Below are 15,668 nucleotides of genomic sequence, written 5' to 3'. Positions count from 1 at the left end.
TCTATGGGTTCACTTTTCAGTGCTCATATTTTCAAAGTCCTGGATCTTTCTAAGCTGGTTAAGAGATGCAACAGTTTAGGTTCAAAGTTGCAATCAACTTGATTCTATTTGAACTCCAGGCAAATTCCCTGGGGTTTTCCTGGAGTTGGACAGAAACTCCCTTTTTAGACACTCTGACAGCTCCTAGAGTGAAAATTTTCCTTTGGAAGCTTCTGCATAAAAAACTTCCCACAGCTGAGATTGACCAAATCTGTAGTGTTTGTGCCTTTGTCCAATCCATTTGGACCTTGACAGAAAAGAGTGTTAACAGCTTGAAGTGAATGGTATTTGCAGTTATGTTAACAGCACTTCAACACAAAATAAGTCCTGATCCTCTATCCATGGAGAGGAATTTCCTAACCACACAGTTGGATTCTTGCCAAATGTCCAATCTCAATGATTCACTTATAGTGATTGTAAAGACTACTGAATTGGTTATAAACAACACGGGGTGACTAGGGAAAAAACCCTAGTGCCACCGCTCTGAAGAAATCTATGAAGGAACCGAACTTTGCCACCGCCTCTTTGAGGTGGGGAGCCTCTATCTCTCCACCTCCACCCATAAACCTTCAGACCTGCTCACTCAACTCCTCTCTCCCTCTCTCCGCCTCTCTATTTCGGTTTCTTTGGTTTATTTTATTTTATTTTATTTTTTCACTTCTGTTTTGCTCCCTCACCTCCTCTCTCCCTCTCTCCGCCTCTCTGTGCGTCTTCTCCATCTCCATCCCTCTTCTCCGCCCCTCTGGGCGTCTTCTCCATCTCCACCCCTCTTCTCCGCCTTTGTGCGTCTTCTCTGACTCTCTCCCTCTTCTCCACCCCTCTCTCGTGAAGTTCCTATTTAGGAAAAAAAAAAAATTCTCATTCTCTCCGTCTCTCTCTCTTTTTCCTCTTTTTCCCCAATTAGTGGAAGGTTTTAGGTTATTTGAGGGGGGAAAAAAAATCAGGTAGATGCAAGATCTAGTAGTGCATTCCACAAGTCTGAAGGTTTTACACTGGAGTTGGAGGTATCTCCCGTGGATTTGGAAGCTTTGCTGGTGCGAGAGTCTTGTGTTGCTGGTTGCCGTTAGTGTGTTTTCGTCGTGGCTGTTGTTTCCGCTCTTGTGGCGTGTCTATGTCCGTCTTTATGGTGTGTCGCCTCTTTGGGCATTTGTGATGGAGGATACGTATGTCGTATTCCTTGTGCTTAATTGTTGTTGTGGTTGTTACAACCATTATTCTAAGGGCTTGGGCTCAACCCATTCCTTAGCCAGGATGACCGATGACCTTGTCTATTGCATGTATGACATTTGGTCAATTTCCTTCCTTGGCGCGCCTTGTGTTCATGCTTTATCTTTTGTAGCCTTTGTGTGCGTTTCCCGTTCGTGGTTTCGTTCTACCAATAAAAACTACTGAATTGGTTCAATAGGTTTCACCAGAGGAAGGTTCTATCAATGCTAAATAACAGTAGTCATGAGAATCTAGGAGTATCTTGGTTTTGGTGGAGTCCTTTGTGGTTCCACAGGTTCACATGTGCTATCATTTGTAGAAGGTTGTGGTGCTAGTATAGCACTAGTTGCTGAAACTCTAGACATGACATGCATTTCAAGTGAAGACTTCAGTTTCACAGCTCTGCAGTGGAAAGCACCACCTTACAGGTTACAGCTATCAACATTCTGCAGGGTCACATCCTCCATACCATGGAGAACCAGTCATATAATAGATGACTGTGGAACTTGCAAAAGCCTGAACCCAGGTTAGCTTTCAACATGTTTTCAGGGAAGGAAATTATCCAAGGAATAGGCTGGCAAACTTAGGCAAGGACCTTCAAGGATCTCACTCTTGGGAATCAATCCCTTCTTGTATTTATATTCCTTTGCCTCTAGAGACTTGAGGTTGTACACCAGTTCGTGGTTTATGAGGTGTGAAGGGAACACAATGCTCTACTTGTTTCTATTAAGGGATAATAGGAACACCGGTTCCAATGGCCACTCCACACAACATAAAATGATTGCTACTTGTTTAATGGCTATCACTTCAATTAATCACACTGCACCCAAAAAAGAAAAATTCAATCACAAACGCCGGCAATACTTGAATCATATATATAAACTGAAACAAATCAACAGCAATTCTCAAAAAACTGAGAGAGAGGCAAAGGAAAACAGGGGTTTGGGGAATCCAATCTATTAGGTTAATTCGATCTAGAAGGTAAGCTGAGAAGCTGCTTATGTTGGGGAATCCTGAATTGCTAGGATTCAGAACTCCTAGTATACTGTTTGCTTATACCCACCAAGACCACTATAAGAAGAGAGGCTCATCTGATTTTTGCAATCTTTGTTCGCAAAGATAGTTGGAACCACCAATCTATTAGTTGAAAATAAAACCAACAGATACTATTCCACTATAGAAATCTCATTCCTTTCAATAACATGAGGAACTTAGTAGATCTACAGCTTTACTGACTTGGGTTTGACAAAGAATGCAGATAAAATGCTCTTGGTGCGAGCGGGGCTATGTGCACGTGCAGTATCACGCCGACCTGCATTCTTAGAGGACTTGAATGGTGGCAGTTGTTTTGATCCTGCCAAAGTTTCCTGGGGAATTCCAAACCAAAAGAAAGGTGAGTTTCCATCCAATCCAATAGATGTCAAATGATGGTAAAGTAGCACTTAATTATAAAATATGGAACTAAGAAACCATGACTTCAGCTCATACGTTCACCAAATGCATGTATGGAATCCCAATTATACCTTCTAGGACGACTCAGATAACCTGCAAAATCTTTCAATTAGCTTGAGAGGCTTCTGCATGCAATGTCAGTATCACTATAACACTAGATTCGAAAGCTGGTCATCCCAATGGACTAATCATATGTTAGAAACCCCCCTCTCTCTTTCTCTCCATCTTTCCCTTGAGACAAGAAATATGGGTCTCACAAAGCTTTAATTTTGGAGATAGAAAATCTTTCAAGTCTAATCAATATATAATCACACAGTATCATGTAAACTCTGCTAAAACATATAAAGAGAAAGGCTTGTAACACTTTATCTTCCGAGACAAGCCCAGCTCCATGTATCAATTTTAATTCATTTAAATCCCAGAATAAAGTCAGGTTTTCCAACCTGCAGTTCCATGTCATTTGGATGCATCTGAATTATCATATGAAAAAACACCTAGCCTTAAGTTCTTTTGTTTACAAGAATCACCAAAACAGTGTTAGCACTGACGCTACAATCACCATTAAATATTTTTGACATAAACTCTGAATCTTCCCTCTATTGAGACAACATGATGCTTCATGGATTAATTTTAAGTCATTCTAACTATCAGAATAAAGAAAAATGGTCCTTAAGATCAACAATTTCTCATGCAAATAGAGCAATTTCTTGCAAAGATATTTCAAATAAAAATATAATAAATAGCTGAACATTTATAATTTGCAAATCTGAATCAGTGATCATCAACAAAGTTCCATATCAATTTTAACATTACCTTGCCTGGTACACCATATGTTTGCCCAACTGCACTAAAACCAGGTGCTCCTTTAGCTGTCTGAGGATGACCAGCTGAGGATTTTGATGAGACTGCAACATCAGTATCTACTAGAGAAAGAGTTCACATGAATGAGTGAAATAACATAATAGCTCAAAGTGGAGAAATAGCTGCCCAATAAACACAAGACTATCTACATCCCATCATGCATAAGAGAATGCTCTAACATACCAAGCAGTTGGAAGACTCCAGAGGTTCTCCCATTAGCTTTTGGGCTTTCATTGCTGCATTATTGAAGACTTTCAGACATACACCACGAGCAACTTCATCATGTACTTAAGAACTATGTCATCTGAGATTTTTATCTATTTATTCATTAAACATGACTAAACATTTTTATTTATTTATTCGTTAAACATGACTAAGAGATGGCCTTGGTGCAATGGTAGGTGGGCCACCAGTTGTAGCCTGAGGTCAAGGCATTGAAACAGCCTCTCAGCAATAATTGTTGGGGTAAGGCTGCGTACGAAAACTGCCCCCAGGCTCTGCATGTGCGGAAGCCCTCGGCATCATCACCCTTTATTTATTTATTAAACATGATTGAGGGTTTCCATAAACTCACCCAGTTAATAAACTTTGAGTTCCGGTCAAGATTGACTTTGTTTCTGCAGCTAAATGCCAGGAAAGAGTCTTGGATGGAGGGGCACCTAGATCAAGAACACACAGCCAATTAGTACCTGGGGTATTAAAAAAAATCTGGCCGATGCATACTAACAAAGCTACCTGAAGGATGGATACGAGGCCTTGCTAATATTTGATTTTGCCCGGCATCTGCCTGTATCTGTGGACTAAACTGTACTTTCTTGTTGACGGATTCTAGAATAGAGTTGCCAGCAAAAACATGTTACTGTTCCATTACTCCAATGAAACTTCCAAATGAAGGCTATAAAAGTTCTAGAACATACTTGGTAAAATATAGTGCTTGTGATGCCTAGGGATGAATGCCAATGACTGCTGCTGCTTGAGACCTTCTTTATCCGTGTAAATTTGGCATGTGAGAATTTTCTAAGTTGAACATGTGATGTCAAATCATCTTTGATTAATTGATCTATTTAACAGAACCACTGCGTCAGTTAATTGCATAGCAAAGGCTTTACCCGATTCAGACATGAAAGCTTTAGCTCCAAGATTGAAATATCAGATGTTTGTTGCTCAAAGACATCATTCAACTTGTATGCAACAGTGCCAAGGTGATCAACAGCATTAACTAGGGCTCGAACGGTATAATCCTTCAGATTGTCCAGTACCCTAATAAAATGATGCACGTAAATATATGGAGCCATGATTCCAAACAATTAGCTAAAAAACTACTGGAAGCTGAAGGTCCTGAAGCTGCAGCAGTTCTGTGAAAAATTGACATTGTTTGGTGTTAAAACAAATACCAAGAAATCATGAATAAAAACAGAAAGAAATCAAAGTAACACAAAGATTTAATGTTAGGGGGGGAGTGTAAAATTGACTTCAAATTTTTCACTTCCAACAGATTATGGTGTTAAACAGGCTCTATTTGTCTCAACAGAAAATTTTACCCATGTAAATGTAAAATTATGTATTTCGAAATGACTTCAATGTTTTTCCCTATAATTTTATTTTTCAGAAAGTAAAATAGTACACAGACTTTTTTTTAGCAAAAAGTAATACCAACAGTCTAACACAAATGGAGCCACAAAGAAAAAACATTGAAAAACTTTGCAACATTTAAAATTCTATAGTTATAAAGTAAAATTTACCATGGAAAATTTTACGCTGAAGCAAACAGAGCCTAAATCACAAATTTGGTGCCTTCTGGTAAAGAATTCTCAAATTGAGCCTGAATTCTCATTATGGCAATACTTTCCATAGAGCTGCCTTTCTGTAATTTTTCCTCTCAGGTTTCCATTGGTATCAACCTTGGTTATGGAAGCCAACCTAGCAATTGATCTAGCCAATGAGCCATATCACTTGAAATTTCAGGGTTGTACTTCCAACCCTTAAACCTCTTAGACAAAGCAGAAAACGACATACAGGCAAAGCAATAAAATAACCCAAAAAAAAAAAAAAAAAAAAACCAGAAATCATATTTAGTGATAACCAGGTTCAAACTTCAGCTTAGATGTCTCAGCTAGATTTTACCAAATAGCTCCCAACTCCACAATGCGATTTGCTTTTGACCAAGGATCCATTATCAAGCCAATTGGAGTAGAACTTCAGCTTGTCTTGATACAAAACTATGCATTGACCACAATAGCTCTAACTATTTCTTTTTAATTTCCCCTTCTATAGTCTCTGTTTTGTATCAAAAGGGTAAAGTATAAGTATCGCACAGATACGTGTTGGTACACATTGATACTTATTCCTACTGACTCCATTTTATTTTACAACATAAACATTTATCGTTTTCCATTTCTAGAGTTATATTTCAACATAAACACAAATTATGTAAAATTTCTGTTAATGAAGCTGTCTCAAATATATTTTTGGATTAATTGCTAGCGTCGAGTTCTAGCCTACCCCAGTTTCCTCATCCCTGGCTATTAACTATGGAAACATTTTTAGTAAAATTTTAGTTAGTTTCATCTAGAAACCTCTTCGGTAGCTCCATGGATCCCCTTCTCAGCCTTATAAATTGCCGGTAGACAACACATAAGATTTCAAGTATGGCCAGATTATCACTTTCCTTAACTTAGACTCCTGAAGAAAGGGAACATCACATACTCTTCATGTGTAAGTAGTTTGAGAAGTATTCTTACATCTGTTTTTGCTCACTGTGAATATAAGATTTTTCACAATATTCAGCAGCAGAATAAAGTTGTGACCGCAGGCTCTTCAGTTCCTGAAACAACGAAATAACAAGAGTATCATGCCAGAACTCCAAAAATAACACCAAAAGATTGACTTCTAAAGAATGAGAATGCTATCGGGGAGAATGGAGAATCACAAATAGCATTTTATGTGAATTCGTGAGGATATTCAAGCTATTTGAAGGTTTGAGGGTACATCTTGCTAAAATATTCCAGTCAATTCCAGTATACTTGGCAGTTGGAAGGTGAGGAAAGTCGCTAAATTTCCAATGGAGGATTCGGGCCCAAACATATATTTCTTATCCAGAAATTCTTTTTCTTCTATATCAAAATAGCCTCGTGTGATTTTTTGGTGTCAAATTACAGTATGAGTGTATGACCATTCATATCCAGAGCCTGAAATTGTGGAGCAATGTTCACTCTGACGAGGCAGCTGCAGGGCGAATGCAATAGAAAGAAAGGAAAGGCAGTTTACCTATTCCTAACAGTCAAAGCAAGCCCTTTTATTCTGAATTCATCTAGTTCAGAACAAACCAATTCTTCGGATTCAAACTCACTATCAGTTGGTTAACGGCTAACTGCTCTACCGCTAAGCTCCCATGGAAGAACGGGAGATTAGATATCATAGACTTCAATTCCCGTCTCAACCCATGATCAGTTCGAACCCGAAGCTTCCTTTGTAACTCCAGAAAATTTGAAGAAACCATCGTTAAGAATTACGGAAAATTGGGGTAGCCGGGTGAAACAAATCCATGAATCTCAGAGACATTAAATATCAAACTGAACAAAACCAAAACATTGCAATTTCGATGCTAAAGTGGGAAAAGAAGGAGTAGACTGGTACGAAATGAAAACCAGATCAAAGACTAGTGAAGGGGTTTAACCTGCAGAGCCTTGACGAAGTTCTTGCTACTCTTCAACGAGGCCTCATCGAATGTCATGGCCGAATTTTCGAGTCTCAACAACTGCATTTTTCAATAACTTTCGGTAATTTGGTTCACCGAAAATAAGAGAGAACTGAGAAGTGTTAGAGAATGATCGAATAAATAAGAAGGAAGAGAACAAACGGAAGCATATTGAGACATTAATGGACATCTGTGTTAGGTTTGGTTTGGAGAGGCACAGCGCAGAGCGGGAAAGACCAGAGCAGAAGCAATCTCGGAACATGCGTCATTTTGGATTTATTGCAAGCAGAGAGGACTGAGAATTTATGGATATTTAATAGGTGGTAGTTGGGTATCGGGCCCCTGAGTCGACCTGAGCAGAGAGACGAGACAGCACAGAGACCCTGAGAGACGACGGTTGAATATAGACACGTGCTCGTTATTCTCAAATAGCTTCAGTATCCATCACGGTGTTTTTATGTTTTTCTGTGGTGTTTGGTGATTTTTTTTTATTTTTTAATTCTCAACATTTCTCCAACCCACAATTGGAGTTGCGTGAGATAGATTGAAGATTTCACCCTTCATTCATTATATCATAAGCAAGACGATGTAGATTAGTATTTCTCAGATGGTACGATGGTACTTGTTGTTTTGTATTATCATCACACTTCTCCACTCACATAATAAAAATAATAGAACTTATGTTAAATTCATTGTAGATCTCATATTTAATTCATTTAAGTCACCATCCCTATTGTGTGGTGAAGTATGCCGTCTCTCCATCCCTCATACTTTTTTATTACACAATAGAATTAAGCCTCATGTAAACTTAGTGGAACACTCACTTCGATTAATTTTGTCAAGTATTCAAAGGCAAATCCCATCTCTATTGTGAAGTCGAGAAGTGTAATGGAAGCACAAATCTTGGCTCGTGTTTAAATCCAAATCATCTTCTCTTATCAAGATAAAGATATATGCTTTCTTCACACTTCTCCACCACTGGGTAGGGCTCACGTGGGATCCACTCGAGATCCCACCTTTGATGCATTCTATCAGCACTTAGAGGTGATCCCAAAGTCCCAACCTTATTTTGTCAACGATCAACACTTTAGAGATCCATGTTTCCGTCACACTTCTCCAATACACCATAGGGGTGGGACTCCTCTTAACACACGTGTACGTGATGGTCTCTCCCAATCTGACCGTTAATGTATTATCAGAAAAGAGAAATCCGACCGTTAATATTGCTCAAGTGGTATAGAACATCCAAAGCCCCTGTTGTTGCTGTATGTGATAGTCTCTTTAACAAAGCCCTTTTTCCTCTTGTGGCTCTGTATCTCCTGTTTGCACGCTCGTGGCAGGTGAAAAAGGAGATCGCTCTCGCGCCTTTTCACATACATAGCGAACAGAAAGTAGTGAGTTGGTCCCTCGTGGCATCACCATGTGAGTCCACCAGCCTTGGTTGAGCAGGAAAACCTAAATTGGAAAGATGGGCAAGAAATGGGGAACGGAGACCAAATTTAAACTATGCAGTGCTGAAGACAAAGGCAAAAGCCAAGCATACCATATGAAATTAGCTCAACCAACACATTGGACTTGCCCCCTCCACACCACTTTGCTCAACTGCAGCTTTTTCTTTTTTCTTTTTGCCAGGAAATTGCAGCCTTTTATCAGAGCAAGGCACTCGAATATTCTCGAGTTTTCTCCAATAACTGGTTACTTTCATGGCGCCCTGGCATCAATGATAAAAAAACAGAACCTTGCCACATTGGCATTTGATTATTAGGACTAGCAGAAACTTTCAGCTGCCATCCATGGCAAACTTGTAATGATTTCAAGAACAAAGACAATCTGTCAACAGAAGCTCAAGACCACCACCAAGATTCTTTATTTACTGAGCCATCACTTACAAATTATCCACAATTCATTTCAAAAAATACAAACATGCTACAAGGATTCAGTATTCCATTCACTATATATAAGGAACTTTTTAATACACTGTGGTTAAGAATATACAGTAAAATGTTCCAGAGGTACATGTCAATGGTGCAGCCTGGGTGCTTCTATCCAGTTCCAGTCAAATGCTGAATTTATACCTAAAAACAAGACACATTTTTTCAACAAACATTACAAAAACTCCGTCAAGGAGTGCCGAAATGATTTGGAAGCCTAGCTCTGGAGTGAGAACTGAGAAGAATCGTCTGCATCATATTACAACACTCAATACCAAAATTTGTATAGCATGTCAACAAATTCTCAAGATTCGGCCTGAGATCTCCAAGTGAGAGCAAGAGTAAAAGCCAGATAGTATTTCACCACAAGAAATGGAATGGACTTCTTGAGTACAGAGGATGAATACTCAAAAAAAGTAGGGTTTGGGGTTGAGGGGCATCCAAGGGATTGAATAAGGTCACCGACTGCAAGCATTTGGTGCTTTTTGGGGGAGTTGAAAATGATGTTATCCACACGGTGCTCATAGATCTTTCCATTTTTATCAAGCTTGTACTCAGAAGTGCCATCAAAACGGCCATGGCACTCCCAGGGGACACGAGGAATGCCATGGATAGTCCACCGGACCACTATGACACCATCCATAGGTTGCCCCATACTCAGAATGTCAACCCACAAAGCCTTAAAGAGTAGCCTACCGTTGAATCGCAATGCCCCAAAGATTGATTTGTAATTCTCTTTGCCACCAAAAGTGTTGAGAGGATCTTTGAAGACAATGTCATCCCTGTGACCATGAAAGTACAATGTCAGAATTTTGAAATACAGAAAAGAATAGCACAGAGATGAGAAAGTATAGTACAGTATCATGGGATCTATGTCCATGGTAGTTGTTATCAATCCTAGCTTCACAACTTTGGTGGTGGAAAATCCCAGACACGTGCAGCATGGTTGTTCACAGGTATGCCAATTAATGTCACAGTTGCAATTGGGTGGGTATCAACAATTGCATGGTGTCACTAGCATGTTCTCTCAAGTTGAATGAATCACATTCACTGTTTCAAGGGAAAAGTGAAGGCGCATATTCTATAGGTTACCTTCTTGCCGGAGAAAGAAGAGATATTTCAAATAGGAATAAAATTTCACTGGACTTTCTTCTAAATAAAAGGCTGCCTTATTTAGCCCCCTCACCAATGCCCAAATGGTATGGTGCATATCCACATTGAGTTTATTAATTTCTTTTTATTGGATGAATAAATAACTCATCACTAAAGAAAGAAGGGGAGAGGGCAACAACACAGAGAGTACAACGGGCTGAGGTGCGGCCCAAAAATGAGAGCAAAGGAAGGCCCATAAAGGTACCAAACGTAATAAAGGAAGAGGCACAGAGCCACTAGGGAGAGCTAAATTGGAAAAGGACCATTGTTTCTGACTCTTCTTTTTCCTAGGAGACTTGAAGTCCACAACGAAGTCTTCATCAACTTGGTAGTGCCCTTTGGAGATGCGAGTGCTCCTCCTACATCCATCTCGATCACCGTCCTAAGGCATATGGAGTGTTGGGTTTCAGAATCCAGAGAACCTTCACAGGCATCTTTGTCACACAGGGTTGAGGGGTCCAGAATAGTAGGGACAGCTTCCCCGCAGTTGGGGAGATGGTGAACGAGAAGTGGAGCAAGGCCTGGCCAAACTTTTAACAAAGTTAGTGATCCTAGCTTGGGAGGCAAATTAGCAGGGGAAGAGGAGTAAGGAGGAGGGATAAAGGAGGGGGGGTTGGGGAAAGCACTTGGGAGGGGGTTAAGAGTGATCCAGGGATGGGAAGTGGCTAGAAAAGAAGAGGGGGAATAGAAGGAAGGCCAGGGCCGAGAGCCAAGGAGAGGGAGGGGCTGGCCTGGGAGGGGTTATGGGCTGGAAGGGGAGAGCTGGATGCAAGGGAGGGGAGGGGATGGATTGAGCCAGTGCAGTGGGCTAGATTGGATTAGGGAGTTGGGCCAATGGAGAAGAAAGGCTGGAAAGCAGAGGAGTAATATGCCTGTGTGTGTGGAGGCCCAGGGTGGGCCCAAGGGGAAAGGGAGTTAAGGCGAGTGGGTGAAGAGGGAAGAGAGAGAAAAGGGGACCGACTTGCATAACTGAGGTAAGGCGCAGTCGAGGGAGGGTGCGATAAAGGCAGTTGATGCATAAAAGAAGCTAAGAGGAGGGGGGGAGGGGCAGTTTATAACCTTAAAATGCCAAACGCCCCAACTAAGCTGGCACTCTTCATTATTTCTCTTAAAGATAGACAAAGTCCATCGGAACAAGTACTCAACCAGCTGTAACTACTGAACCAAGCCTTGTTCCAACTATCTGGACTTGTCCACTCCTATTCCACTAAAATAATTCGTTTTAAATGGTTCTGGATCTGGAGCATCTTTTTTTGTTTCTTTTTCCTCTCCCTTTTTTCCTCCTCCTGGGCATCTTTATATTGGCTATAAATCTGATATGACACTCTTTTATCTGTATTGGGGATCATAAATGCTAGAAAGGACCACACTTATCCTCTGAGCCACCCCAAAAAGCGGCCCAACAACAAATGGGAAGGCCCGCTCATGACTGGGCCCACACGGGGTTTCCATGCTTCCCCTTTGGGGGGGGGGGGGGGGGGGGGGGGCCTCAAGGAAGCAAGAGTCAATCTACTTAAGCAACAAATATTCACAAGAGCCTTCACCTATACATCACATACTGAAAAAAATGCTAGACAAAGGGTACAAGTAAATGGAAGTATAAATTTCCATGATTGCTGAGAGTTTAGAATATCACCATCCACAGGATTCATACGAAAAAGATGGTGGAATGGGAGCTAAGTGTCAATGATACAGGTGTTAGTATCTATCACAATTACGAAGTGTCTGAAATTGCAGGGTATTGGGGAAAAAGAAAAAAAAATTCACCATCCCATAGGTTGGGAGATGCCTCCAATATAACATTTAGGCGTTATAAGTGTGTTTTGTAGAACATTTTGTTACTTTCCAATCGATGATCCCATCTCCTCAGGTAGAGATGTTAAAACCGGTATGTCTGGTCAAAGAAAATTATAACTTAATGCAACAACAAAAGTTTATTAGAAGTTAAGCAAGCATTCTCAGTAAACAAAAACTGAGAGGTGTACAAGAAATTATTACATCAACTTAGGGTTACAACATGTGGCTAAAGATGGCTAGAGGTAGGATTTGTATGGCTGCAGATATTCAATATCTCCTCTTCTAAGATTGCAGGAAGATCTTTGGTCTAATATTTTGTTGGTGTAAAAATTCAGATTAGGCATTTCAGCTTATCAAAGAAAATTTCAACATAAACCATTTAATAAACAAATACAATTTCTGCTACCTTTTATTTTATATAACTGTCAGAGAGTATTAGTCCTATCACTTTTCTTTAGGACTTCTCCAGCCAGCATAATGAAGCTCACCCCTATATTATATGACTAGACTTTGTTGAAGTTACCAATCAAACAACTACAAATCCAATGTGCTTTTCCAAGTTACCATTAGAAATGCTATTAAGGGGGTGAATCTTTAAAAGAAATGTAGTTTTTAAGCAAATTATTTCAGTTTGGAGTCTACGACTTAATTACAGAGGGTGGATATTAGCATAGGTTCGAGTCAGAAACAGCCTCTCCGTAAAGCCTAGAGACACCAAGGCTGGAGCCTAATGCATTGGGTGCCCTCTTTAGTCTGCCTTAATTGTGGTTGTTAATATTTCACCTTCTATTTTAGCTTAGTTTTCTATTTTTGGTTACTCAGTTGACAAGGATATGTTATGGACTCAATATCGGCCTTCTATTTTTTATTTTATTTTATTTTATTTCCAGTTTCCATAATATGTAATCAGTTTTAGGAAACTTAATGTAATCAGGATTAAGAGACTTCTCCTAGTCCCAGAACTTAAATAAAGCTATCTTGAAAGGGGGAGAGCACACACAGACTCTCATCCCTCCATCTCTTCTCAGTCTTTTTTCTTCTTCTCTGTTCTTAACCTAATCACAGATTCTGGAATTCTGCCAGTAGTTATCTTTGAGGCAGCATAAGTGCTCTTCTGATTGATTTACATAACTAATGGGGCTCTCATGCTACTGCACTGCAGTTTTAGTTCTCCACTCTCCTTACGGTAAGATGATTAGGGGATTATGTTGGAACATTTATCGGTTTGGATGCAATAGAACTTATACTTATTCTTAATTTTCCACATAGTTTCATTTGGAAAAGGGCCAAAATCTTGAAACACCAAAAACCGTCTGTAGCATGCCAACAGTCCTGGTAGTATAGCCGATGATTCGTATGGCTCTTACACACCATAGACTCAGATTCTAGTTTCCAACCAATCAGGTGATAGGCTTTGCTTCCAAACAATGAAATTCTTTCTGCAGAGTATCTAATTAGTTACTATATTATTGACTAAGACTTATTCAATCTGCCAACGGTTGATAAACCTTAAAACAACAAAATTTCACACAAGAAATACGATCATAGATATGAATATAGACAAAAATGCGGGAAAAAGACGAAACAAAGTTAAACCTGTAAATTTCGAAACAAATCTCCCGGTAGAAGACGTCTCGCAAATCCTCTCTTAAAGTCCGAATAGCATATCCCAAATTGACGTAATAATTCTGCTTCTCTTCCGCTTCTCTGTTCTGCTTCGTCACTGGAGCTGAGAACTGCCAAGATGAACTTTCCTTGGTCTCGTAATCGGATTCCTCCATAACCTCACCATCTTTAGTGCCAGAACAAACTCTAACTCCAGTAAACCCGATTCCAACCTTTCTTTTCTCCCGCAAGCTATGAGAATTTCCACTACTGGAACTAGGGTTTGTTATAGAAGAAAGCTTAGCTGAAATTCCATAACGAAAGCCGATCGAAGCAGAGGAAATAACAGGCGAAGAAAAGAGAAGAGACATAACCATACAGATCGTGATCGATACAATATTTGCTCTCGCAACCAAAGACAGCGAGGTTCAGTGGATCATCACGGAACAGAGACCCATTTTTGCCGCGAAACGCTGACAAGTTGCTAGATTTTTCGGAATTGAAGATGATTCATCCCTAAGGACCTACCATGTCGGTTCTTTTCTTTTCGTCAAAAGGATCAGAGAATCGACTTGGATAAGTTTAGTTGGCTGAGAGGATTACGCGATATTTCAAAAGAAAAATATTGAAAAACTATGCGGCCGCACACGTTCACCTTCATTAGAAGTCTTTAAAGTGTTTTCACTTGCGTAGTTTACGTTTTCAGACCCAAACTTGTGGCAAATGCGAAATCTGCGACCACTCGTTTCATCTTATTATACTTAAATGAATTATTTTTTTAAAAATTTAAGTATAAAATTAATTTAATTTTTATCTTGGCCAGAAGTTTCGATCTTGATTGTAGGCGTTTCGATCTTGATTGTACGCTGCACAGTGCTATTATGCACGATTGTTAACAGTTGAGATAAAATTACCATTTTACCCCATTTTCTTATTTTCTTGATTTCTTCCATCATTGGACCTCTGCCTTCCCTTCCCCATGACAACACCCTTTTTTATGTCAAGAAATCAGAATATATATATATATATATATATAGTATACAAAACCTAAACCTAGAAAGAGATGTCGAGGGCTTCCAAGAATGTGCATGTGAAAAACTTTCGTTTTTATTTTCCCTCCGCTATGTTTGGTGGGGTGAGGAGAAGAAGATGAAATGAAAGGGTTTCGTAGAAAAGTAATCGTGGATCCCATTTTTTACTTTTCCAAATTTTTCCAACAAATCTCACTAAATTTGTGGGGTTTTAAAATGGCTTGGGGTGGGAAAGTTCAGCTGTCACGTCACTAGACAAGTATCCTTGATTCAATGAAGCTTGTTGTCTCTCACTTTCCCACCCCAAACAATCATACAATCTACAATTTTGGAATTTAATGAAAAAGTAAGAAATCTACATTTTTTTCAAGAATTTTTCTACCCTTCCTTTTATCGAGCAAACAAACGCAATCCTAATAAATGGCCCATGTTATTATGAGAGGTTTTTTTTTAATTACTTTTTTTAATAATTAAAGGCATTTATTCAACAAGAAATAGATCTTGTAAGTTGTAACCATAGAATGGATTCTTACCTAAAAAAAAGAAAAAAACGAATGAATTGGGTCATGAAGTCATGCATATCAAAGCCAACCCCTCCAAACTAGAGAATGCACTACAACATTGAAAACCATCGGAGTGTAGCTAAAGTTACAATATTCAAAACACTGTTTTCGTTTGTGACCTATCGGGTGGGGTTAGGCTAAGCCAAGCTAGGTGAGAATCAACCCCTACTTTAACTAACCACTAACAAAAAAAAAAATACAATTCATAATTATCTATTTTTACCTCTATATTCTATATTTACCAAAAATATCCAACAAGGTGATAAGAGTCATAATAGGTCTAAGCTAGGTTAGTTCGAACACTAAACCTTGACCCTAATTTAGGGTCACTATG

At 39.4% G+C, this 15,668-nt stretch overlaps 2 protein-coding genes across 4 annotated transcripts; both read right to left on the bottom strand.

Moving 5' to 3' along the window:
• Positions 1–1,468: 1,468 nt before the first annotated feature.
• Positions 1,469–7,589, bottom strand: LOC149029824 (protein ABIL1-like). Of its 3 annotated transcripts, none has more exons than XM_089142169.1 (10): positions 7,418–7,589; positions 7,235–7,315; positions 6,300–6,382; positions 4,668–4,818; positions 4,476–4,575; positions 4,294–4,386; positions 4,133–4,217; positions 3,742–3,794; positions 3,511–3,620; positions 1,469–2,612 (listed from the first exon to the last, which is right to left on the bottom strand). In XM_089142169.1, the coding sequence occupies exons 1-10, from the start codon at positions 7,433–7,435 to the stop codon at positions 2,466–2,468; spliced, it is 921 nt and encodes a 306-aa protein (XP_088998295.1). In that variant the 5' UTR covers positions 7,436–7,589; the 3' UTR covers positions 1,469–2,465. The 3 variants fall into 3 exon arrangements, with proteins under 3 accessions (XP_088998295.1, XP_088998297.1, XP_088998296.1); XM_089142171.1 differs by having other exon boundaries at positions 3,511–3,584; XM_089142170.1 differs by having other exon boundaries at positions 1,470–2,612; positions 3,511–3,617; positions 7,418–7,586.
• A 1,493-nt stretch (positions 7,590–9,082) lies between these two features.
• LOC149029823 (DUF2358 family protein (DUF2358)) lies at positions 9,083–14,373 on the bottom strand. Its single transcript, XM_089142168.1, has 2 exons — positions 13,732–14,373; positions 9,083–9,968 (listed from the first exon to the last, which is right to left on the bottom strand). The coding sequence occupies exons 1-2, from the start codon at positions 14,115–14,117 to the stop codon at positions 9,491–9,493; spliced, it is 864 nt and encodes a 287-aa protein (XP_088998294.1). The 5' UTR covers positions 14,118–14,373; the 3' UTR covers positions 9,083–9,490.
• Positions 14,374–15,668: the final 1,295 nt, after the last annotated feature.

This window comes from Hakea prostrata, chromosome 1, assembly GCF_041222555.1.
Source record: "Hakea prostrata isolate BN-2017 chromosome 1, UWA_Hpros_2, whole genome shotgun sequence".
Taxonomy (NCBI): domain Eukaryota; kingdom Viridiplantae; phylum Streptophyta; class Magnoliopsida; order Proteales; family Proteaceae; genus Hakea; species Hakea prostrata.
The sequence above is the reverse complement of the archived record's forward strand: the minus strand, read 5'-3'. Positions and strand labels throughout refer to the sequence as shown.

What these genes read in the sequence shown, in the direction of transcription:
- LOC149029824 (XM_089142169.1), bottom strand. An exon ending in ACTCAAAGTTTATTAACTGG is followed by an intron (nt 3,795 to 4,132) that starts GTGAGTTTATGG and finishes TCAATAATGCAG; the next exon opens with CAATGAAAGCCCAAAAGCTA. An exon ending in TGGAGTCTTCCAACTGCTTG is followed by an intron (nt 3,621 to 3,741) that starts GTATGTTAGAGC and finishes CTCTTTCTCTAG; the next exon opens with TAGATACTGATGTTGCAGTC.
- LOC149029823 (XM_089142168.1), bottom strand. Translation starts at nt 14,117, where the DNA reads ATGGTTATGTCTCTTCTCTTTTCTTCGCCTGTTATTTCCTCTGCTTCG. An exon ending in ATTTGTTTCGAAATTTACAG is followed by an intron (nt 9,969 to 13,731) that starts GTTTAACTTTGT and finishes TCATGGTCACAG; the next exon opens with GGATGACATTGTCTTCAAAG.